The sequence below is a fragment of the Xenopus laevis genome, chromosome 7L (assembly GCF_017654675.1).
Source record: "Xenopus laevis strain J_2021 chromosome 7L, Xenopus_laevis_v10.1, whole genome shotgun sequence".
NCBI lineage: Eukaryota > Metazoa > Chordata > Amphibia > Anura > Pipidae > Xenopus > Xenopus laevis.
In genome coordinates this window covers 125,122,088-125,146,397 of record NC_054383.1, presented here as the reverse complement: position 1 = coordinate 125,146,397, position 24,310 = coordinate 125,122,088, and the positions used below count along the sequence as shown (strand labels likewise).

The 24,310-nt window shown below is 40.0% G+C and overlaps 1 protein-coding gene across 2 annotated transcripts; it reads right to left on the bottom strand.

Annotated features, from left to right (window-relative positions):
• Window positions 1–4,401: 4,401 nt before the first annotated feature.
• On the bottom strand, window positions 4,402–17,612 carry LOC108696801 (urokinase plasminogen activator surface receptor). 2 transcript variants are annotated; one of them, XM_018226448.2, is made up of 7 exons: window positions 17,451–17,609; window positions 14,305–14,424; window positions 12,816–12,968; window positions 10,569–10,721; window positions 9,194–9,340; window positions 6,527–6,637; window positions 4,403–4,769 (listed from the first exon to the last, which is right to left on the bottom strand). In XM_018226448.2, exons 1-7 carry the CDS (start codon window positions 17,497–17,499, stop codon window positions 4,600–4,602), a joined length of 903 nt encoding a protein of 300 aa, XP_018081937.1. In that variant the 5' UTR covers window positions 17,500–17,609; the 3' UTR covers window positions 4,403–4,599. The 2 variants fall into 2 exon arrangements, with proteins under 2 accessions (XP_018081938.1, XP_018081937.1); XM_018226449.2 differs by lacking the exon at window positions 6,527–6,637 and having other exon boundaries at window positions 4,402–4,769; window positions 17,451–17,612.
• Between the last annotated feature and the right edge of the window lie 6,698 nt (window positions 17,613–24,310).

The following is a 24,310-nucleotide window of genomic DNA, read 5'->3' as shown; positions in this document are numbered from 1 at the left end:
ATCAGAGCAGCCTCTTTCTTTCTTCTTGAAACTTCCTTGACTACTTGGTGGTCAGACTGGTCGGAAAATGACCAGCAGGTGGTGCCGTTGTAACAAAATTAATTCAAGTTAACCGTATATGTATCCTTTAATATATGGGAATTTTAAATAACTGATGAACTAATAATTAGGGAGGGCCCTGCTTTTTTACAAGCATGGGGACCCCCGATTACTAATAACAGCCCTGCATCTCGAAGTGATCTGATCAACAGACCAATAATTCAGATTGAAGATCTACGATCCTTTCAATGGATCAGGGTTCCCATTGTTTATGTGCACATGGCTGAGAGACCTCAATGAAATTAACCAAAAATGCATGTTGCATAAAGCATAGTATTTATTACATTTATAGCCAACCTTTACTCTGCAGATACATGTAACCGGGCTATTTAAACTGTATAAACATGAAATCGACTCAGCGGGTACCCCTACATTATTGATAAGGCTATAGCCAAGTCCTGAGCCTGGATCCACTTTGCCTTTAGTGTGGGTTCCGTGCCTGGAGCAAATGAGTGGATTTACCTGGTTATCACCTCCCGGTGCAACAGACAGAGCTTGACAGCTTATTGGCAAATACAGAAAGGAGGAAATAAGTGAGAAGTATTTGTTCTCTGTGATATTTTCGTTACAAAGTGCTAGCAAAGGAATGCAGGCCTTTGGGGGGCACATCGGGGTTCCTCCTCTTTGTGGTATGCTGCTGGGTGAGGTTGAAAACAGAACACGTAGCACTGAAGTTCAGCGTCAGAAGCAAGTCTTACATAAGGTCTGTGCGTAATGAAAGCAAGAGAATAGACGTTCCTACTTCCATTTGTGATGCTAAAGGGCAAATAATCATGATTTTAATGGCTGGAATAAGTGTGAAGCAACGCAATGTATATTGGTGAAATACAAGGTAACTGGTGGTCCATCCTAGGTCCTAGTATTATGCCAGATATACATACAGGTATGGGACCTGTTATTCAGAATTCTTGGGACCTGGGGTTTTCCAGATAAGGGATCTTTCCATAATTTGGATCTCCATATCTTCAGTCTGCTAAAAAACAAAATTTCAATATTAATTAACCCAGTAGAATTGTTTTGCCTCCAATAGGGATTAATTATATCTTAGTTTGGATAAAGTACAAGGAACAGGTATGGGAAATGTTATCCAGAATGCTCGGGACCTGGAGGTTTTCCGGATAAGAGATCTTTCCATAATTTGGATCTCCCTACATTTAATCTGCTAGAAAATCATTTCAATTGCAATTAACCCAGTAGAATTGTTTTGCCTCCAATAGGGATTAATTATATCTTAGTTTGGATAAAGTACAAGGAACAGGTATGGGAGCTGTTATCCAGAATGCTCGGGACCTGGAGGTTTTCCGGATAAGGGATCTTTCCATAATTTGGATCTCCCTACATTTAATCTGCTAGAAAATCATTTCAATTGCAATTAACCCAGTAGAATTGTTTTGCCTCCAATAGGGATTAATTATATCTTAGTTTGGATAAAGTACAAGGAACAGGTATGGGACCTGTTGTCCAGAATGTTCAGGACCTGTGGTTTTCCGGATAATGGATCTTTCCCTAATTTGCATCATTATACCTTAAGTCTACTAGAAAATCATGTAAACATTAAGGGGCCAATTCACCAAGCTCGAGTGAAGGATTCGAAGTAAAATTTCGAAGTGTTTTTTGGCTACTTCGACCTCCAACTTCGATTAGACTTCGAATCGAAGGATTCGAACTAAAAATCGTTCGACTATTCGACTATTCGATAGTCGAAGTTCTGTCTCTTTCAAAAAAAACGTCGACCCCCTAGTTCGCCATCTAAAACCTACCGAACTCAATGTTATCCTATGGGGAAGGTCCCCATAGGCTTGCCTAAGTTTTTTTCGATTCGAAGGATTTAATTGTTCGATCGAACGATTTTTCGTTCGATCAAACTAATTGTGGAAAATCGAAGTGCTCCTAGTAGAGGCAGTTCGATGAGATTAGTCGCCCCGAAGAAGAGGAGATTTATCGCCGGGAGACTAAATCTCCCCAAATCTGAGTGTGTGTCTCTGCCCTTAACTCTGATAAACTTCTTAGTAAAATCCAATTTTCATAGATGGGGTATATGCAAAAACATGAGAAAATTAAAGGGGTTGTTCACCTTCGAGTTAGCTTTTAGTAAGATGTAGTGAGTAATATTCTGGCACAATTTGCAATTGGTTTTCCTTTTTTATTATTTGTGGTTTTTGAGTTGTTTAGCTTTTTATTCAGCAATTTGGTCAGTCGTGTCACACAATCCACACGTTTTCTTATAAGAGAATATCATTTATTCAATAGAAAAATAGTTCAGAGTGTACCAGACGTATATCTGCATCTATACCTATACACGGCGAGTCTTTCAAACGGTGCCATCTAGTGGCGGAGCGAAGGGGCATGGTTTCAGGTGTAGATAATCTTGTACAGATGAGACATTTAACCATCCAACCCCTTCTTATACCTATCTAATGTATCAGCCTGTAAAACTGATTCAGGGAGACAATTCCACATGTTCACAGCTCTCACTGTAACAAACCCCTTCCCAATATTTAGGCGGAACCTCTTTTCTTCTAATCAGAATGGGTGACCTTGTGTCAGCTGGAAAGTCCTACTGGTAAATAAAGCATTAGAGAGATTATTATATGACCCCCTTATATATTTATACATAGTTATCATATCTCCCCTTAAGAGCCTCTTCTCCAGTTTGAACATCCCCAATTTGGCCAGTCTTTCCTCATAGCTAAGATTTTCAATACCTTTTACCAGCTTAGTTGCCCTTCGCTGTACCCTCTCTAATACAATAATGTCCTGTTTGAGTGATGGAGACCAAAACTGTACGGCATATTCTAGATGGGACCTTACAAGTGCTCTATACAGTGGAAGAATGACCCCTCCTCCCGTGACTCTATGCCCCTTTTAATACAGCTCAAGACCTTATTTGCCCTTGATGCTGCTGACTGGCATTGCTTGCTACAGCCAAGTTTATTATCTACAAATTCTCTAAGGTCCTTTTCCATAATGGATTTGCCTAGTGCAGTCCCATTAAGGGTATAAGTGGATATTTTTACATCCCAGGTGCATGACTTTACATTTATCAACATTGAATCTCATTTGCCACTTAGCTGCCCAGATTGCCAGTTTGTCAAGATAATGTTGCAAGTGCCACATCCTGGATGGAATTAATTGGGCTGATAGTTTTGTGTCATCTGCAAACACTGATACATTACTTACAATACCCTCCCCTTAATGAACAAGTTAAATAAAAGTGGCCCCAATACTGAGCCCTGAGGGACCCCACTAAGAACCTTACTCCAAGTAGAGAATGTCCCATTAACAACCACCCTCTGTACCCGATCCTGTAGCCAGTTTCCTATCCATGTGCAAACGACTTCATCAAGCCCAACAGACCTTAATTTAGAAAGCAGTCGTTTGTGGGGCACAGTATCAAACGCTTTGGCAAAATCCAAATAGATCACATATACTGCCCCCCACTGTCCAGCATCTTACTTACCTCATCATAAAAAGCAATCAAATTCGTCTGACATGACCTATTCTTCATAAAGCCATGCTGATTGCTGCTCATAATGCCATTGGCTAGGACAACATTTTGAATGTGATCCCTTAACAAGCCTTCAAATAATTTGCCCACCACAGATGTCAAACTTACTGGCCTATAATTTAGCTTTTTATTCAGCAGCTCTCCAGTTTGCAGTCTAGTTGCTGAGGTCCAAATGACCCTAGCAACCATGCATTGATTTAAATAAGAGACTGGAATATGAGCAGGAGAGGCCTGAATAGAAAGATGAGTAATACAAGTAGCAATTACAATACATGTGTAGCTTTACAGAACATTTGTTTTTTTTTAATTCAGAAGAAGAAGGCAAATAATTCAAAAACTATAGCACATAAAAAATGAAGACCAATTGAAAAGTTGCTTTTTTGTTTTATAACATACTAAAAGTTAACTGAAAGGTGAACTGAAAGGTGAACCACCCCTTTAAGAAAGCAAAATCTTCATTCACGTGATCATTCATTTTGGAGCAATTCATGGGCTTATATATATACTAATACACAAAAGCCATGAATATCTTGTAAATTATATCCTTATAAACGGTGAGTTCTGATGTCATCAGTTATAAACGGTGAGTTCTGATGTCATTTCTGTCACATGACTCACTGAAACTTGTGTATTATAATAAATAAAGTACCCCCAGTTTCAAAATATGAGGATATTAGAAGTTACCTCGGAGTTCCATGACCTGTATAAAAACACTCGGCCTTTGGTCTCGTGTTTTTATATGGTCATGAAACTCCTCGGTAACTTATAATATCCTTGTATTTTAAAAAAGGGGGTACTTTATTCACTATATATATATATATATATATATATATATATATATATATATATATATATATATTTGTTTCCCTGTATATATGGGACGTTCTGGAACATGGGCAGGCAGCCTAGGAGAAGTCCGACACTGTGATCCAAAAGCACATCTGTCCATTACATAAGATACTTTTCATGTTTCCATTCTCCTCCTTCTTTACTCAGGGTCTTGCGGCTCTAGTTGGTGGGCCTGTGGTGTTGCCATGGTTACACAGTGTCTCCGAGCAGCACACTGTACTTGTCCATCCTGGTAAAAGGAAATGTGGGTAGAGGCCCTGGCAGAAGGCCTGGGTGGCACATCCGCTCATCAGAATGTTGTCTGGAGAGGGGCCTGGGGGAAAAAGAGTGGACAATGTCAGATATGAGGGATGGAGGGCACACGGAACAACAACAATAACCCAATGCACATGGTCATAAGGAATTCAGATGGAATAAATCTGGTGGGGTTACTAATACCTACCTACCAGGGCAATGCCATGCAAACCCTTGAAATGGTGGAGGAGTCTAGAACTGTTCCCTTAAAGGAGCAATAACAACAAAAAATGAAAGTGTTTAAAGTAATGTAATGTAGTGTTGCCCTGCACTGGTAAAACTGTTTGCTTCAGAAACACTACTATAGTTTATATAAAGAAGCTGCAGTGTAGCCATGGGGGCAGCCATTCAAGCACAGGATACACAGTAGATAACAGATAAGTACTACTATAGTTTATATAAACAAGCTGCTGTGTAGCCATGGGGGCAGCCATTCAAGCACAGGATACACAGTAGATAACAGATAAGTTCATAAGAATCCCATTGTATACTACAGAGGTTTATCTGCTGTGTATCCTGTGCTTGAATGGCTGCCCCCATGGCTACACGGCAGCTTGTTTATATAAACTATAGTAGTACTTATCTGTTATCTACTGTGTATCCTGTGCATGAATGGCTGCCCCCATGGCTACACAGCAGCTTGTTTATATAAACTATAGTAGTACTTATCTGTTATCTACTGTGTATCCTGTGCTTGAATGGCTGCCCCCATGGCTACACAGCAATTTATTTATATAAACTATAGTAGTGTTTCTATAGTAAACGCACCAGTTTTACCAGTGCAGGGCAACACTACATAATATTGTCATTCCTTTAGAACACTTTTAATTTTTTGGTGTTACTGTTCCTTTAAAAGACCAGTAACCCCAAAAAGTTCCCACTTTTCTTTGCGATGGGTTTACTCTGCTGTATTTTCGCTGTCGTCCAAACAAAGTCCCACCCAGTCCATTGCATTTACTGGAACCTTAGCTCAAGTATATAATAACATGTCCCCATCAGACCACTTTATAAAGTGACATTTTAAGTATCAAGCATTCCAGATAAGTAATCATTTCCTTTTTCATTTTCTGGTACAACTGTACCTTTAACGGTGGGCAGGGTTGTTCCCCCTTAATGAGGGGAATGCCCTGGTGGCCAGGCTGGATGTGTGGGCAAGCCACAAAGGCTCTGGCCTAGGGCACCAAAAATCGTGGGGCGGCATGTTGCCCACTAGAAGAAGGTAGGTGAGAGGGGGTAGGAAGTTTGGGGGGTGCAAGTATGGGGGACTCAAGTGTGAGTAGGGTTGCCAACTTTCCCCCCTTGGAACTCCGGGCAGGGAAATGACATCATGTGGGCGGGGCGATGATGTTGTGGGCGGGGTGGCGACGTATGGGTAGGGCAGCTGGCAGAACTATGACATGGCGATTGGCAATTGGCCGATCACTGAGTCAATATTAGGGAATCCTGCCTGGTTTTCCAATTTAGGAAAACCAGGCAGGCAGCTTTGACCCAGACAGTCCTCCCAAAAACTGGGCTGTACGGGTCAAAACCGGACAGTGGTGCGAGGGGGGGTGGTGGTGTGAGCAGGCTCTGTTGGTGGCAGAACAAATAAAAGCACAAGTCTTTGTATCAATCACTTACAGTTCTGGACTGGGATTTAAAAATAGGCCCTGGCATTCCAAATATACAGAGAGGGCCAAACAGCCCCCACCAGCCCTCTAAATAGTCACTTTCTACAGCAGCCCCTCTGGCATTTGCCAGAACCCACAGATCTGCCAGTTTGGGCTGATCACTTACCTATAAGATCTGCACATCGGGTCATCTCGCCCCTACAGACCATCTTGCCGACAGTTTGATGTGATGACTGGACATAACACTCCAGCCCATTCTCTGAGCCTGGCTCTGTGTCTGGGAGGAAGGAATACACATGGTTAAATGCCCGTGTGTGTCGCCAGCTTAGTAAATTGCCTGTGTCACTTTGTGGATGATGCATTTAACATGTGCTACACTTTGGGGTCTTTTTATCAAGGGTAGTGTCAACAATCTTTCTGTTCTGCTCTCTCTCAGTGTCACCATCTGCAAAACAATAGTTGTGCAATTTCTAGGGTGATTGGGGTGACCTTTCTATAGAGCTTTGTTAAATTGCCCAAATCTTTGCAATCTTAGTAAATGGTTTTGACTTTTCAGGGGTGAATTTGAAATGATCTTCTTCTACAGTATAATGGCTCATGTCACCTGTAAAATAGCCTCAGTCTCAGTCACTCAGTCTCTAACCAGTAAAGTATTCTGTGAGCAGGACAGAACCATATAATGGTCACAGCTATGCACCAACAAGTAGTGATGGGCGAATCTCTCCCGTTTTGCTTCGCCAAAAAATTCACTAATTTCCCGCAAAATTCGCAAAATGGCGAAAAATTTGTGGGAACGGAAAGTTCACGAAAAATTAGGGAAATTCAAAAGTTTTTCCAAAATATTAGCGAAATTCTGTAGTTTTCACGCAAAATCGAGCAATTCGAACCTTTTCACGAAAAAATCGAGCATTTCTAACGTTTTCATGAAATTGCGAAAATCGGCAATTGCCAGAGGCGAATTTTCACCGGCGAATTTTTTGCAAGAGATTCGCAAATTTATTCGTCGGTGGCGAAACGTGGGAATTCGCCATGAATTCATGCCTGGCGAATTTATTCGCCCATCACTACCAACAAGTTGCTACTGGAACTCTCAGCTTTTTATAGAAGAATTTGTTGGTGCATAGCTGTGACCTTAATAAGGGTCTGTCTTGCTCGCCTAGCCGAGTTTTTACTTACTTTAATAAACTCTCCTTTAATATTCATGTGGGGTGACTCCAGCGCCGATCCGCGCCTTTATGCCGCCTGAGGCGGCCTTTCGTTGCCGCCCCGACCCCTCCTCCCGGCGCTCACATTTTCTGCGCAGGAGGGGGTCGGGGCGCTGCACGACGCTAGTGCAGAGAGCGCAATTGCGCTCTCTGCACTAGAAGAGCCGAATTTCCGGGTTGAAAACCGGAAATTCGGCTCTTAGTTACCAGGAGCGGCATTTTTGCCGCCCCTGGTAACCAGGGGGGCGCTGCCGCCTGAGGCGAGTGTCTCAACTCGCCTCATTGGTGGAGCGCCCCTGGGTGACTCAATGATGATTTATATTGGGGTTACTTTTGTAATTTAAACCCCTGATTGCACAATCGGCCTAAGAACGTCCCAAGTTTATACTCCTACCTCCAGGTTGCCATGTACTTTCATTGTAAACCTCTGTGTTGTTTTTAATACTTTGTTTTTACCTTCTTAATATTAAAAAGTAACTTTTTATTCTTATTACTACTGGAATCCCAATTGAACATTGGAATTATGGTGCAATTTAGAGCCCTCACACGGTCACACCTTTTTGATTATACTCAGTCTGTTAGATGTAAAGTACAGGTATGGGAGCCGTTATCCAGAATGCTCAGGACCTGGGGTTTTCTGTATAAGGGATCTTTCCATAATTTGAATCACCATATCTTAAAGGAATTGTTCAGGGTAAAAATGAAAACTGTGTAAATAGATAGACTGTGCAAAATAAAAAAATGTATCTAATATAGTCAATTAGCCAAAAATATAATGTATAAAGGCTGGAGTGACTGGATGTCTAACACGATAGCCAGAACACTACTTCCTGCTTTTCAGCTCTCTTGGTTTCCACTGATTGGTTACCAGGCAGTAACCAATCAATGACTAGAGGGGGGACCACATGGGTCATAACTGTTGCTTTTGAATCTGAGCTGAATACTGAGGATCAATTGCAAACTCACTGAACAGTTATGTCCCATGTGGCCCCCCTTCAAGTCGCCAACTAACTCAGAGTTAGAGAGCTGAAAAGCAGGAAGTAGTGTTCTGTTCTGTTATGTTACACATCCAGCTTTTATACATTACATTCAGCTACAGTCAGCTATTTACTCAGTTTTTATTTGTCATGTCTCTCTACATGCAGAATTTGTGCAAACTGCAGTTATTTTGTTAGATTTTGTTTGTACTGGAATCAGTTATTTGAGTGAGCTCTAATACATCTGCTAGGAAAGGAGCCCCCCTATAAGACATATTGGATCTAACTGTCAATGAATATCTGACACCCAACTGCTGCATGAAGACAGAATGAAGAGAAACAGATGCTGAGAGAGCGATAGTGAAGATAAAATTATTTATTTCAGAAACAATTTAAAGTTTCTTACTTCAGTATGAGGAAGCTTATATTAAATTTTCATTTTCGCGATAGTTCCCCTTTAAAATGGAGTCTAATGGAGAGGGTGTTTGCATAACTCTGAGCTTTCGTGGTTAGTGGGGTACCGGAAAACAGATCCTATACGTGTATATTGCTATACTGAGTGTGGCACCCATAGCTATAGTTTACAATATATACACTTAAAAAAAGGCCAGCGTTACTATAAATGTTTAACCCTTAAAGTTGAGCCGTTACCTGTGAAGTGGCCATTGTTGCAGTGTGTGCCGTTGCAGCACTCGTGGTGGGACGCATAGGTGACTGGGTTGTGCCCGTTGCTAAATGCAGCCGTCCCAGGGCAGGTGGAGCTGTTGCTGCAGCTCTTTATCATGACTTTATGGGTTTCTGTGAAAAGCAATTAAATAAGATCACAGGAAAGCATCACATGGGTGTACGAGCAGTTACAGCAAGCAGCAAGCTTTACTTTCCCCAATGGCATCTGTGTAAATTTAAATGGGTTCTTCACCTATTAGTATGATATAATTTTTTATAATTGGTGGTTTTTGAGTTATTTAGCTTTTAATTCGGCAGCTCTCCAGTTTGTAATGTCATCTGGTTGCTAGGGCCAGATTACTCTAGCAACCATGCACTGATTTGAATAAGAGACTGGAATATGAATAGGAGAGGCCTGAATAGAAAATGAGTAATAAAAAGTAGCAATAACAATACATTTGTAACCTTACAGAGCATTTGTTTTTTTTAGATGGGGTCAGTGACCCCCATTTGAAAGCTGGAAAGAGTCATAAGAAGAGGGCAAATAATTAAAAAAACAAAATGAAGGCCAGTTAAAAAGTTGCTTAGAATTATCCATTTTATAACATACTAAAAGTTAACTTAAATGTGAACCACCCCATTAAAACGAGTAAACAATAAAGTCAAAATGACTAACTCTTTAATACATAAGAATATCCGCAATTGACTTTTAGGGGGTTATTTATTAAACCTCAATTTTTTCTGGTCTGGTCGGTCAGAGCGAGGAAAAAAAAATCGAGATTTATTATAAACTGATGCTGCAAAAAGCCGACAGAGGTCCTGTATAAGTCAATGGGAGAGGCACCTATCCCAAATTGAATGTATCATGGTCTTCGGTGGGTTTAGACCGAAAATCCGACCTTTTCAGGGTTTTCAGGATTTTTTTTATAAAAATTGAGTGATTTGGGAAAAAAGGCTTTAAAAATTGAGTAATTTGGGAAAAAAGGGGTAATTTTGAGTCATATCTGGTTGCTAGGGTCTCATATACCTTAGCAACCAGGTAGGGGTTTGAATGAGAGACTGGATCATGAATGGGAGAAGGACTGAATGGAAAGAGAATGGCTAAAAATAACATAATAAAATTATAACAAAGTAATCGTTTATTATGTCCCCCATTCAAAAGCTGCAAATATGTAGTAGAGGAAGGGAAATGATTTGAAAACTATAAAAATTAAACAGTGAAGACCAATTGCAAAGTTGCTAGGCATACTAACATACTAAAAGTTAAAAGCACTCAGCCTGGAGGATTAAACAGACTTACTCTAGCCTAACTGCCCTCTATATTTATTAAGAGAGATCTGATTGGCTGGGCGGCACCTACCTTTCTCCACTGCTGTAGCTATTGAGACTTGGATGCAATTCGATTTGGACGTTTCACATCGCAGGCTTGGCAGGCCACCTCCACCGCATTCCGTGGGAGATCCATTACACGCCAGGCATTCGGTACCCCACTTCTGTGCATCTGCCCCTAAATCTACGGCAGAAAATTGCTTTATGGTAAGTGACCGGAAGACAAGGGGAACATTGTGCTTTGCTGAGGGGCAAATCAAAAAATTTAAAATGCAAAAGGGTGAGGTTACACAGATTCCTCAAAAAGGGATTTCTAGATAAAAATATGTTTTATGTTGTCTTTAACCCAAGAAAAGACCAATGGCTACTGCAAACAGGTACACTCTCTGTTGATGCATCTGGCGCACAATGAATTCAGCACACCTTTCCCTGTGTGACTCTGTTTGCCAGTTACTTCAACTCCATCTGCTCCCTCCCTTTAACTTGGATCAATTGTCAGGGTTCAGGAGCGTAACCTCTGTCATCAGCTCTTCTCCATGCTCATTCCTCCACCCCTATCCCTAAAACCATAATCTTAGGGTCAGACTAAGGGACAAATTCACTAAAGGACGAAGAGCCTAACGGTAGCGTTAATTCGCTAGCGTAGTGCATTTACGGACACTGGTGTAAATTCTCGAGTTTTACTTCACACCCTAAAGCCTGGCGAATTTGCACAATGGACGTAACTACGCAAATTCACTGACGCGCGCATTTTTCTGAACGCTGCCTTTTACACGAGACTTCCTTCGCCACCTCAGACCAGGCGAAGTGCAATAGAGTAGATAGGGATTGCTTCAAAAAAAGCTGAAATTTTTTCAAAGTCCCAAAAAACACTGGTGTTTTTTCTTTTTTTATGGGTGATCGGCTGAAAAAGATCGAATTTTTGTTTGGGGCTACCCTCCTTCCCCCCTACATTTCCTAACTCATGGCACCTTAACTATACAGTGGGCACATGTGTAGGGCAAAATAAACATTTTATTTGATGTTTTGAAGGTTTCCCAGGCTTGTGTAGTGCTGCTACGTATACTTCCATTGTAAATTCAATTTGGCGCCGTATGCAAATTAAGCATCGCTAGCATAACTTCGTATTGCCTGGCGAATTAATGCTAGTGCAACTTCGCAACCTTTAGTTTCCCCTGAGTGCAACTTCGGATTTTAGTGAATTTGCGTAGCGCTGACGAAAATTCGCCTAGGGAAATGCGGCAAAGTGGACGCTGGCGCAACTACAGATCTTAGTGAATTTGCCCCTAAGGGTTAGAGTTAGGGTTACGCTGGATAATGGAAGGAACATGGAAGAGGGCTGTCCACAGATGTAAGACCCCTGAGCCCTGAAAACTCATCCAAATTACTGCAAGGGAGCAAAATAGATATGTTTGTGTCTGTATGCATTTGTCTTCTTTGTGTTCTCCCGACTGTCAGGCTGAGATAGGGAAGGATTTATTCTTGTGGATTGATTGTAGGCAGGGTTCAGCTCTGAAAGGCTCAGCTCAGAGCAATGTTCCTGCTCAGAGCTCAGTCGGGCTTACAAGCAGTGCACAAGAGAAAGCCCTGCCCCACTTTGAAGAACACAGAGAAGAAAGACTGCATGCAAAACAGGTGTTTAATTTTCAGCTGTACAGAATAGCTTTAAACACAACACAAACTGAATGACCTAAAGCTATGTGTTTTGTTTCATAATTAATTAGTAACTTGTTGTGTGGGTCAGTAATGCACATCAGGGAATACACAGTACAGGGCTGATCAACGTACATAATGTAGTTGCTAAGCTGCAGTTACCAATAGCAACGAAAACCAATTAGTTGTGATCAGTTTACTACATGTATAGGTCTGAAAAACTATTCTCTATACCAGGGATACCAAACCTTTAGAACCCGTGAGCAACATTCAGAAGTAAAATGAGTTGGGGAGCAACACTAGCATGAAAAATGTTCCTGGGTGCCAAATAAGTGATTTGATTGGTCCTTTAGTAGCCCCTATGTGGATTGTCAACCTACATTGAGGCTCTGTTTGGCAGTGCACCTGGTTTTTATACAACCAAAACTTGCCTCCAAGCCTGGAATTCGAAGCACCTGCTTTGAGGCCACTGGGAGCAACGTCCAAGGGTTTGGAGAGCAACATGTTACTCACGAGCTACTTGTTGGGGATCACTGCTCTATACCATCCCTCCAGTTCTGGTATCTGTAAGAAGGAGTCCAACTCATTGCTTTTGTGCAGTGCTAATAATGAAAACAGAGCTGACCTGGTTCCAGTTCCTTGTTGCACAGCTCTGTGTCACAGCAAAGTTTCCGCCGCTGGGTCTCAAGGTCCTTGGTACGGCCCGTCTCAGTTTTATTGCAGGCACCTGCCTTATCATCAGTGCAGCCCTTCACCAGAACCTTCACGTACAGGAATCCTGCAGCACCAGATCAAAGTGTTACCCTTCTCAAGCGAGTACAGTATGCAGGTAATGTGATATACACAGGCATCTTCATTAGATATTTGATAAGAACCAAACCAAAAGTGCAGTGGTTTTGTTACCTTGCCTTGCTAAGTGTTATAATCTCTGTTAATTTCTTTTGCTAAGGATTTAAATTCTTGCACTGATGTTAAAATGGGGCTTCAGAGAGAAACACTATGGTCTGAATGCTCTATAATAATGGTGGGTAGAATCTCTGCCATAAAGTAGATCAGAACTGCTGCTTTGTGAGAGGAAGGAAGATACTTAAAGGGGGACTGTCATGAAAATGAAAATGCAATATAAGCTTCGTCATACTGAAATGAGAAACTTTCTAAATAAAATCAATTAGAAATTCTGTACCGTTACTGAAATAATCAAGTTTGTCTTTGCATCCTTACTCTTAGCAACTGTTTCTTATTAGCCTTCTTGTTGGAGTTGGGTGTCAGATTTTCATTGACAGTTAGATCCAATATATCTTTTAGGACTCTCTTTTCTAGGAGAGGTGTTAGAGCTAACTCAAAGAACCGACTCCAGCACAAACAAAATCTAACAAAATAACTGACTTTTGCACACATTCTGCATTTAGAGAGACAGGATGTCCAGTGGTTTTAAAACAGTTACAACTTTTAGGCAACAGGAGCCCCTTAAAGGCTGCATTGGACCTAATCCAACCAAATCGTGCAGGGAGATGCTTAAATGTCGAAAATGAAGATTAACTTGATTATTCCAGAAACAGGTCAGACTTTTTATATATTTAGAACATTTCTAATTTTAGTATGATAAAGCTTATTTTAAATTTTCATTTTTGTGATAGTATCCCATTAAGTCTTTTATACTGTCCACTCCTTTTACTCTTTCAAACTCCGGCAGAAATCCTGTCTCTCCATATGCAGGATTTGTGCCTGAATCTGCTATGAAAAGGACCCTCCCCCAAAAGATAGATTACATCTCTCAATAAAAATCTGACTCCAGCTCCTGCATGAAGATAGAATGAAGAGGGACACCAACTGGGAGGTGATAGTGTAACTTGATTATTTAAAAATGGTACAGAATTTTTAATTGATCATATTTAGGATGTTTTAGTATAATGAAGCTTATATTACATTTTCATGTTCGCAATAGTTCCTCTTTAAAGCCAATTGTCCCCCAAGGAGCAGTTTGCTGGTTCTGAGATCCAGCAGTTGGCATAACATCCTTTGTTTAGGCCATTCCATAACTTTTAGTAATGAACATTGAACAGTTCACATCCCCATGGTAGAACTGAGTAGTGTAAGTAGTTGTAAGTACTCACCGCTAAGTGTAATGAGAGTGGAACTACAGTAGTGCTGACTGTTCTTGCATTCTGTACGTTTCTGCTTGTTCAGAGCGTGATCGGCAGGCCCGTTGTATTGGTAGCAATTTAGGCAGAAAACTGTAATGATAGAGACAGGGTAAAATTGCTTTACAGTTACTCAAAGTATCTGGGGGCTCGAAACGAGATCAAAAGGAAATGGGGAAACAAGAAAATATATATAGTGTAGCGTTCTTTATAAACAGATTCACAAACAAACACAAATTATCAGTGCTGTAATATTCATCCAAGGTTTAACATGCAAGTGAATACATTTCAAACATACTTTTATTTGGGTAGGAAAGAAAATTACCGGCACTCGGAACTTCATTACAAGCGGACCAGGCCCTTTGTGTCACCACTGACACGTTTCGCCGAATGGGCTTCTTCCTTGAGCGCACGAAGAAGCTCAAGGAAGAAGCCCATTTGGCAAAACGCGTCAGCGGGACAAAGCGCGCCAGGCCCTTTGTGTCACTGCTGACACGTTTCGCCGAATGGGCTTCTTCCTTGAGCGCAGGAAGAAGCTCAAGGAAGAAGCCCATTTGGCAAAACGCGTCAGCGGGACAAAGTGGGCCAGGCCCTGCTTTGTCACCGCTGACAATTTTCGCTGAATGGGCTTCTTCCTTGAGCGCAGGAAGAAGCTCAAGGAAGAAGCCCATTTGGCAAAACGCGTCAGCAGTGACGAAAGCGGAAGCTATATGGACATGCGCAGTGAGGACATCTCAGCTACTCTCAGGTTTTGGTTTTAAAACTCATTTTAAAATGGAACATTGAGGAATCTTGGGATTAACTACAAATTTACAACCAAAATTCCAATTAAACATTTGTGAGTATATTCAGCTGGCGTGTGGGTATCTCCTTTTCATTCAATTTTCCCTTTCATAAACACAGTGCACTTAGTTGATGGTTTAAAAGTATGTTTGAAATGTATTCACTGGCAAATTAAAAATTACAGCACTGATAATGTGTGTTTGTTTGTGCACAGAAGCGTGAATCTGTTTAAAAAGAACGCTACACTATATTTTCTTGTTTCCCCGTTTCCTTTTGAGGTACGATCGGTAACACTGTTTGGAACTTTATTTGACTTCGGAGCTTGGAGAGAACCTACACGTTACTGAACTGGGAAATACACTTGGTTTGGGACTTTTTTGCATTTTTTTTTCATTTTGATTTCGAAAGAAAAAGATCAGACAACTTAGCAATTAGGCAAGTTTAAGACCTTTAATTCTTCTTAATTAACATGAACACCTATTCCACTCAGCCAATACACCAGGCACCCTACCTACACACTCATTTGGCATTGTGCCTTACTAACAGAATGTGATCCTACAATCCAGTTAACAGAAGTCAATCAAGAAGCTCCTCATTTGTATCCAACTCTACCATTGTCTGAGTTTTTACCTTGACCTGCTGACTCTAATGCCCACAACATATGCCAGGGTTCCCAAACTGTGACCATGAGACAAAGATTGGTGGCTCATCCTGAAGACTGTTTAGGATGAAATATGGGGAGATACACCCAAAAGCCCAGCTTAAAGTTTACTTAGCTTAAGGGAAAGCTTATTTGCTGATAATGTAGGATATTCTATGGCTGGATTGTTATAGACCAATGTTTTCTTATATCTGTAACTTGTTATGAGTAAAGCTTGGAACTATGAACAGCACACTTAAGTTCAAGTAAAAAAATATACGTACATATAGCTGTGGATACTACAAGCTGGTCTTATATATTTACATAGTTACATAGTTGAACCAAAGACCAACGTCTATCAAGTTCAACCCTTCCAAATGAACCCCAGTGCATATATACATACACATATATATACAGACTTATCTATAAACTCACACATATAAACTATATATAACAATACATATACGAACTGTAGATTTACTGCCCAGTTCTCCAATTTAGTCCAATTTCTCAGCAGCATGCTGCATGTAACCTATAGTTTTGCACAGTTTAGTATCATCAGCAAAGACTAAGATTTAATAACCACCTCAAGGCCATAAATAGACAAATTATAAATCAAAGAGTTAAAGTGTTAAAGTACTACACTGGTCAAATCAGAAAATGTTCCATTTACCACCACTCTTTGTAATCTATCCTTCAGCCACTTCTCTATCCAAGTTCAAATATTATGTTACAGGCCAATATCTAACCTTTTGTGTGGTACTGTATCAAATGCTTCAGCAAAGTCAATCACATTCACTGCTACCCAATGTCTAGGTTCCTGTTCACCTTTACATAGAAGATAATAAAATTATTCTGGCAAGATCTGTTATGCATAAAACCATGCTGGCACAAACTCATAGTATTGTGATTTTCAGTCTATTCAAGTATTGTATCCCTTATTAAATGTTCCAAAAGCTTTTCTACCACTAATGTCAGACTAACCAGCCTATAGTGTTCAGGCTGAGAACAGGATCCCTTTTTAAAAAGTGGCACTGCATTAGCAATTCACCAGACTCTCTAAACCATACCAGATCTAAAAGAATCCTGTAAGATTAAGAGGTTTGGCAATCATAGAGCTAAGCTTGTTTAGTATCATGAGGTGAATACCCTCAAGTCCTGGACCTTTGTTTACCTTTAAATGTACAAATCTTTATTGAGTAAACCATGCATCAAAAGTTATATTAGAATTTGATTGAAAAGGAAACCTTCATTAACTGGTTCCTCAGTTGTGGTAACAGGCGAAAAATAACAGTTTAGAATCTCTGCTTTCTCCCTGGTTTCATCAACCAACTGACCCCCCTCTGATTTTAAGGGTCCCACTTCTTCTTGCTTAATTTTTTTACCCCCTTATAGAGTTGTGTTATGATCACTAATCTCTAACTGCTCAATCACTCAAATGCTAGAGATGAATTCAGTATTATTACTTATTACCAGATTTCCTTGCAGGTTCCTGAACTCCTTGAAATTTAGCATATTTACAAACCTACTAGCTTTTACTGACCTAATGACTCCAGTCAATGTCTGGATAACTGAAGTCACCCATAATAACAACTTGACCAAGTTGTGAAGCCTCTTCCATTTGTAATAGTAGCTGGGCTTCTAAATTGAATTGATTTGTTTTTGAACACCCCCGTGGCCGTGCCTTGATACATACCTACAGATAGGAGGGCACTGGTTGTGTTACACAGGAGAAGAAGCTTCATGGTGCTGTGTATTCTGGCAATGCCTCTTTGGAATGGGCTGTGGCAGGTTTTACTCCCAAATTAAATGCCATATAGCTTTATAAACAGGTCCTGCTACTCTGTACATGGGAGGATGAGGGAGGAGTGAAAACAAGGAAACTGGGCGATGGTGGGGATATTGATACCAACATGTCTGGGCCTGACACCTATTGAAGGGGTGAACCTGCTCTTTACTGAAACAACCCAAATTACACAATATGTCCTGTGCAACTTGGCTTGTAGCCACAGCAACTTAAATGGGAACTCCACACAAACATAATTTAAGCTTTTTGAAAAGTAAACATAATTTCAAGCATACATCAATTAAAAAATATGCAGACTTTTCATGATTTTTAATGGTTTGTAAAAGTTCCCTAAGCCTAGCCCCCTGCTCTCCTGCTGATCTGTCTGACTACTTTGCTGAGCTGGCTGACTACTGTTACTTTGTATCAACAGCCATCTGTCCTCAGCCTGCATCCTCCAAACCCCACAATTCCCTGCACATGTGATTTTTATAAGGAACGGAACATCACAGTGCAATGCATTGTGGGTTATGTAGTTCCTGCATGCTGTCTGTAAGTTGTTGAGAAGTTGTTACAATTTGTAACATCAGTGTTTAGTCCCTCCTTCCCTGCCAGGATTTCAAATGATGCAGAAAGAGAAGAACTGTTATACAGCTGGATTTCAGCATAGAAAATGGCATTTATTCATACTTTTTGAAGAAACAGGTAATTGTGATGGATATATTAGGGGTTTCTGTGTTATGTGGCCTCTTTATCAAATGTTGATCTGGAAGCCTAAGTTCCCCTTTAAACTCAATCCTCACATTTTTGACTGCAAGCATTACAGGGCAGAGACAAATCACAGGGGGCTTAATGCAATAAACAAGCTTGCTACTGGTCTAGAAACCCATAATAGCCAATACAATCAGCAGGAACTATTTACTGGTCAGGAGATTGAAAACTGATTGGTTGCTATGGATTTTTAAATTACCCTGTTAGTATCAGGGTTTCTGTTGTTTACATGGCACTGCAGCCTAGAGAGGTGTAATAATATGAGTTAGTGGAGTGGGAAGAATAGCACATCCTTTTATTTAAAAATAAAGGGGCTTGGGAAAGAGAAAATTAATTGAGGAATGTAACAAAATGGTATACAGGTATGGGACCTGTTACTGGGGTTTTCCGGACAAAGGATGTTTCCGTAATTTGGATCTTTACACTTTAAAGGGACAGTAACACCAAAAAATGAAAGTGTTTTAAAGGAGAAGGAAAGGTAAAAACTAAGTAAGCCTTATCAGAAAGGTCCATCTAAATATACCAGTAAACCCCAAAAGTAGCGCTGCTCTGAGTCCCCTGTCAAAAGAAACACTGCATTTCTTTCCTTCTATTGTGTACTCATGGGCTTCTGTATCAGACTTCCTGCCTTCACCTTAAACCTCATTGCCCTGGGCAAGAGCATGCTCAGTTTGCTCCTCTTCCCCCACCCCCTCCCTTCTCTACTGTAATCTGAGCCCAGAGAAGGGAGAGACTCAGACAGGAAGTGATGTCACACCACATTAATACTGCAGCTCCTATCCTAAACAAACAGAGTTTCTAGAGCTATTTACTCAGGTATGGTAAAACATTCTACAGAATAAATATAGCATTCTAGCTTGCACTATTGCAGCTAATCTATTGGCAATAAAATACCTCCGCAGCTTTCCTTCTCCTTTAAAGTAATGAAATATAATGTACTGTTGCCCTGCACTGCACGTGTTTGCTTCAGAAACACTACTATAGTTCATATAAACAAGCTGCTGTGTAGCAATGGTGGAAATTGTAAAAATGCTATATGGCACAGGTTAAATAGTGGATAACAGATAACACCATTATGTTCTACAGAGCTTATCTGCTGTGTAACCTGAGCCTTTTCTCCTTTGAATGGCTGCCCCCATTGCTACACAGCAGCTTATTTATATAAACAATAGTAGTGTTTCTGAAGCAAACGCACCAGTTTTACCAGAGTAGGGCAACACTAAATTATATTTTTATTACTTTAAAACACTAATTTTTTTGATGTTACTGTTCCTTTAAGTCTATGAGAAAGTAATGTAAACATTAAAACATTAAATAAACCCAATAGGCTGGTTTTGCTTCCAATAAGGATTAATTATATCTTAGTTGGGATCAAGTACAAGCTACTGTTTTATTATTATAGAGAAAAAGAAAATCATTTTAAAAAATTTGGACTATTTGGATAAAATGGAGTCTATGGGAGATGGTCTTTCTGTAATTCGGGGAAATAACAGGTTTCCGGATAACGGATCCCATCTTTCTGTATATAAAGTTTAGAAAGTTATGTATCCTTTCAACAAAATAAGGGGCCGATTCACTAACTTCGAGTGAAGGATTCGAAGTAAAAAAACTTCGAATTTCGAAGTGTTTTTTGGGCTACTTCGACCATCGAATGGGCTACTACGACCTTCGACTACGACTTAGAATCGAATGATTCGAACTAAAAATCATTCGACTATTCGATAGTCGAAGTACTGTATCTTTAAGAAAAAACTTCGACCCCCTAGTTCGCCATCTAAAAGCTACCGAACTCAATGTTAGCCTATTATTAACATGTATTTATATAGCGCCAACATATTGCGAAGGTCCCCATAGGCTTTCCTAAGTTTTTTTGATCGAAGGATATTCCTTCGATCGTTGGATCTAAATCCTTCGAATCGTTCGATTCAAAGGATTTTATCGTTCGATCGAAGGAATAATCCTTCGATCGTTCGATCGCACTATTTGCTCTAAAATCCTTCGACTTCGATATTCGAAGTCGAAGGATTTTAATTCCCAGTCGAATATCGAGGGTTAATTAACCCTCAATATTCGACCCTTTGTGAATCGGCCCCTAACTGTCTGTCACAGGTTTCAGATGTACCAGTTAATTTGGATATGGCTGATATGAGACAGAGAAGAGGGGTGTCCCCAGCAAAGGAGGGTTCAACAATATCTACAGATTGGACGTCCATCAATACTAATACCTAACAATTTATACATGATATAATATGTCCTTATATAACATTGTCCTTTCATTTACTTTCTTCCCCCCCAACAGATGCCCCAAGCCCATTGACCTCCTAGTTCCACACTAGAACCAGCCCTTCTCTCTTCTTACCCACATCTCTGCAGCACGAAAGCTGTCAGTAAATGCGCGCCACTTTCCATGCGATTTGCCAGCGTGGCATTAAAAGGAATAAAAGCAGTGTTCGATGTCTCTTTCTTATACATAAAACCCGCTCATAAATCTGATTTTAATTAAACAGAAAGTAATAACAGGTGCTGCTGCACATCAAGCTTTATTTAAAGGCCATTATTCTACGGAACACTAGAGTCACGATGGAGCCATCTATTATACCAAAGAGCAGGCGGCATCCCCCCCAACTTGTTGGATTTTGTGCTTGAGGGAATAAAGTGCCCTGTTTTTAAGTTTCACTTGCATCTCTTCTCCTAAAAGCTGAGATTTTTAAATTAAGGGTCTGGCCCCCTATGAGGGATACAAAGCTATGAAGAGAAAGGCTGGGCATAATGGTTTTGTTTTGGTGAGATTTGGGTGATTCCATCAGTTCTCTCCTTACCTGCAACTTTCATAGGAAGTGTGGGGCAGCCCTGAGCAAACAGTCATCCAGAAAAGAATACTTGAACCCCTAAAATTATGAAAACCACTGCCTTAAAGAAGTCTGATCACTTTTGAGTTAACTTTTAGGGGCCGATTTACTAAGGGTCGAATATCGAGGGTTAATTAACCCTCGATATTCAACTAGGAATTAAAATCCTTCGACTTCGAATATCGAAGTCGAAGGATTTAGCGCAGATAGTTCGATCGAAGAATAATTCCTTCGATCGAACGATAAAATCCTTTGAATTGAACGATTCGAAGGATTATAATCCTACGATCGAAGGAATATCCTTCGATCAAAAAAAGTTAGGCAAGCCTATGAGGACCTTCCCCATAGGCTAACATTGACTTCGGTAGCTTTTAGATGGTGAACTAGGGGGTCGAAGTTTTTTTAAAAGAGACAGTACTTCGACTATCGAATGGTCGAATAGTCGAACGATTTTTAGTTCGAATCCTTCGATTCGAAGTCGTAGTCGAAGGTTGAAGTAGCCCATTCGATGGTCGAAGTAGCCCAAAAAAAACCTTCGAAATTCAAAGTTTTTTACCTTCGAATCCTTCTCTTGAAGTTAGTGAATCGGCCCCATAGTACAATGTAGAGAGTGACATTCTGAGACAATTTGCAATTTCAGCAGTCTGGTTGGTAGGGTCAAATTACTCTTTGAATATGAGGCTGGAATCTGAATAGGAGAGGCCTGAATAAAAACACAAGTAATAAAAAAGTAGCAATAACAATACATTTGTAGCTTTACCGAGCATTTGTTTTATAGATGGGGTTAGTGACCCTTATTTGAAAGTTGGAAAGTTGGAAAGAGTCAGATAAAGAAGGCAAATAATTTAAAAAAAACGATAAAAAAAATAATGAAGACCACCTGAAAAGTTGCTTAGAATTGGCCATTCTAAAAAGTTATCTTAAAGGGGTTGTTCACCTTGAAAATAACCTTTTGTTTTCGAGAGTGATATTCTGAGACAATGTGTATTTGGTTTTCATTTTTTATTATTTGGAGTTATTATTTGTCATGGGGAAAAAAATTTTTTTCAAAATGAATCAGTTAATAGTGCTGCTCCAGCAGAATTCTGCACTGAAATCCATTTCTCAAAAGAGCAAACAGATTTATTTTATATTCAATTTTGAAATGTGACATGGGGCTAGACATATTGTGAATTTCCCAGCTGCCCCTGGTCATGTGACTTGTGCTCTGATAAACTTCAGTCACTCTTTACTGCTGTACTGCAAGTTGGAGTGATATCACCCCCCTCCCTCCCCCCCCCAGCAGCGAAACAACATAACAATGGGAAGGTAACCAGATAGCAGCTCCCTAACACAAGATAACAGCTGCCTGGTAGATCTAAGAACAACACTCAATAGTAAAACCCATGTCCCACTGAGACACATTCAGTTACATTGAGAAGGAAAAACAGCAGCCTGCCAGAAAGCATTTCTCTCCTAAAGTGCAGGCACAAGTCACATGACCAGGGGCAGCTGGGAAATTGACAAAATGTCTAGCCCCATGTCAGATTTCAAATTTGAATATAAAAAAAATCTGTTTGTTCTTTTGAGAAATGGATTTCAGTGCAGAAGTCTACTGGATTAGCACTATTAACTGATGCGTTTTGAAAAAAACATGTTTTCTGATGACAGGATCCCTTTAAATTTTCCCGAAAATTTGCTTTGAGGGAAAAAAAACAGATTTTCATGATTTTTTCCTGATTTTTCACCCGAAAACACTAATTTCTTATGGAAAAATCATTTGGACTTTTCCCACTGACTTATATGTAACCTCGACAGGTCTGAGATGTTGGATTTTCTAATTCTGACCTTTCCATCCTCGGGGTTTAATAAATTCTGAAAAATTCGTGATTTTTTAAAAGTCCGATTTTATAAAAAAAAAAAAAAATCACGAATCATTGAGGATTTTTGCATTCGTTGTTTAGTAAATAACCCCCTAAAAGTTACCTTTAAGTTGAACCACCTATTTAGGAATAGTGTCCTCTCTAATACAAATATCTGAGTGTGCCTAAGGCTGGCTGTGCACCTGCCAAAGCAAAGTACTGGCTGACCCTGTCAATGTGAATTTTCTGTCCCGTGCCCGGGGGTTGAGTCACACATACACCACACCTCTCTATTCACACGGGCAGACTTGTCAATAAGAAGAGCAGGGTTGGGAGGCTAAAAACCTGACACCGAAACTGTTACTCATAGATATCAAAAGAGATTAACCTTTAGAGGAAAATGCTAATTATATGTATATTGGGGACATACAGACAGCTGGCCGTATCTGTCGCTACAGGTCTGGGAAGATTTCAAAGTAGGTTTGGACTTGGAGGGCCTCATTTCCCATACTGGGTGCAAACTGCAAAAAAATTAAATATATTATAATGACACTTGGGATGTATGTGCATATTTGCTTATAGAAGAAACCTGCTGTTGCATTAAACATAGGTGGTTCCGTGCCGACAGTAGGCTATTCATTTACTGCCTCTTTAATAGAAAATATGATACTACAAGTAAGGGACCTGTTAAAATGCTCAGGACCAGGGTTTTCCGGATAATGGATCTTTCCGTAATTTGGATCTTCATACCTTAATCTACTAGAAAATCATGTAGACATTAAATAAGCCCAATAGGCTGGTTCTGCCTCCAATAAGGATTAATTATATCTTTGGATCAAGTACAAACTACTGTTTTATTATCACAGAGAAAAAGGAAATGGTTTTTAAACATTCAGAATATTTGAATTAAATAGGGTCTATGGGAGGCTGCTTTTCCGTAATTCTGAGCTTTCTGGATAACGGTTTTCCAGATAACGGATCCCATTACTACTGTACTACAAATAAACAGCTAATGCCCTATTTCAATTCAAATGGGAAATATACCTTATTAGTGATGCTTTGGGACAAGTTTTTTAAATGGGAAGTTTTACCCCCGAACATAGAATTTTCTTTACAGTATATTTAAATCTCTTTATTTCTCACTGATAATATTGGGCCTGTGTTAAGCCTCAGTTAATTTGTTTGTCACAGTTCTGAGCAATTGGAATATTTGGATAGCATGCAGTCTATGGGAAACTGCTTTTCCATAAGTCTGAGCTTTCTGGATAACAGGTTTCCGGATAACAGATCCTATACCTGTATTGGCCCT

Excerpts from the sequence above, each read along its gene's own strand:
- LOC108696801 (XM_018226448.2), bottom strand. The coding sequence starts at position 17,499 with ATGAAGCTTCTTCTCCTGTGTAACACAACCAGTGCCCTCCTATCTGTA. Across the intron at positions 12,969-14,304 it reads CACTCTCATTACACTTAGCG|GATTCCTGTACGTGAAGGTT; the intron begins GTGAGTACTTAC and ends CTGGTGCTGCAG. Across the intron at positions 4,770-6,526 it reads CCGATGTGCAGATCTTATAG|GCCCCTCTCCAGACAACATT; the intron begins GTAAGTGATCAG and ends TTTTTCCCCCAG.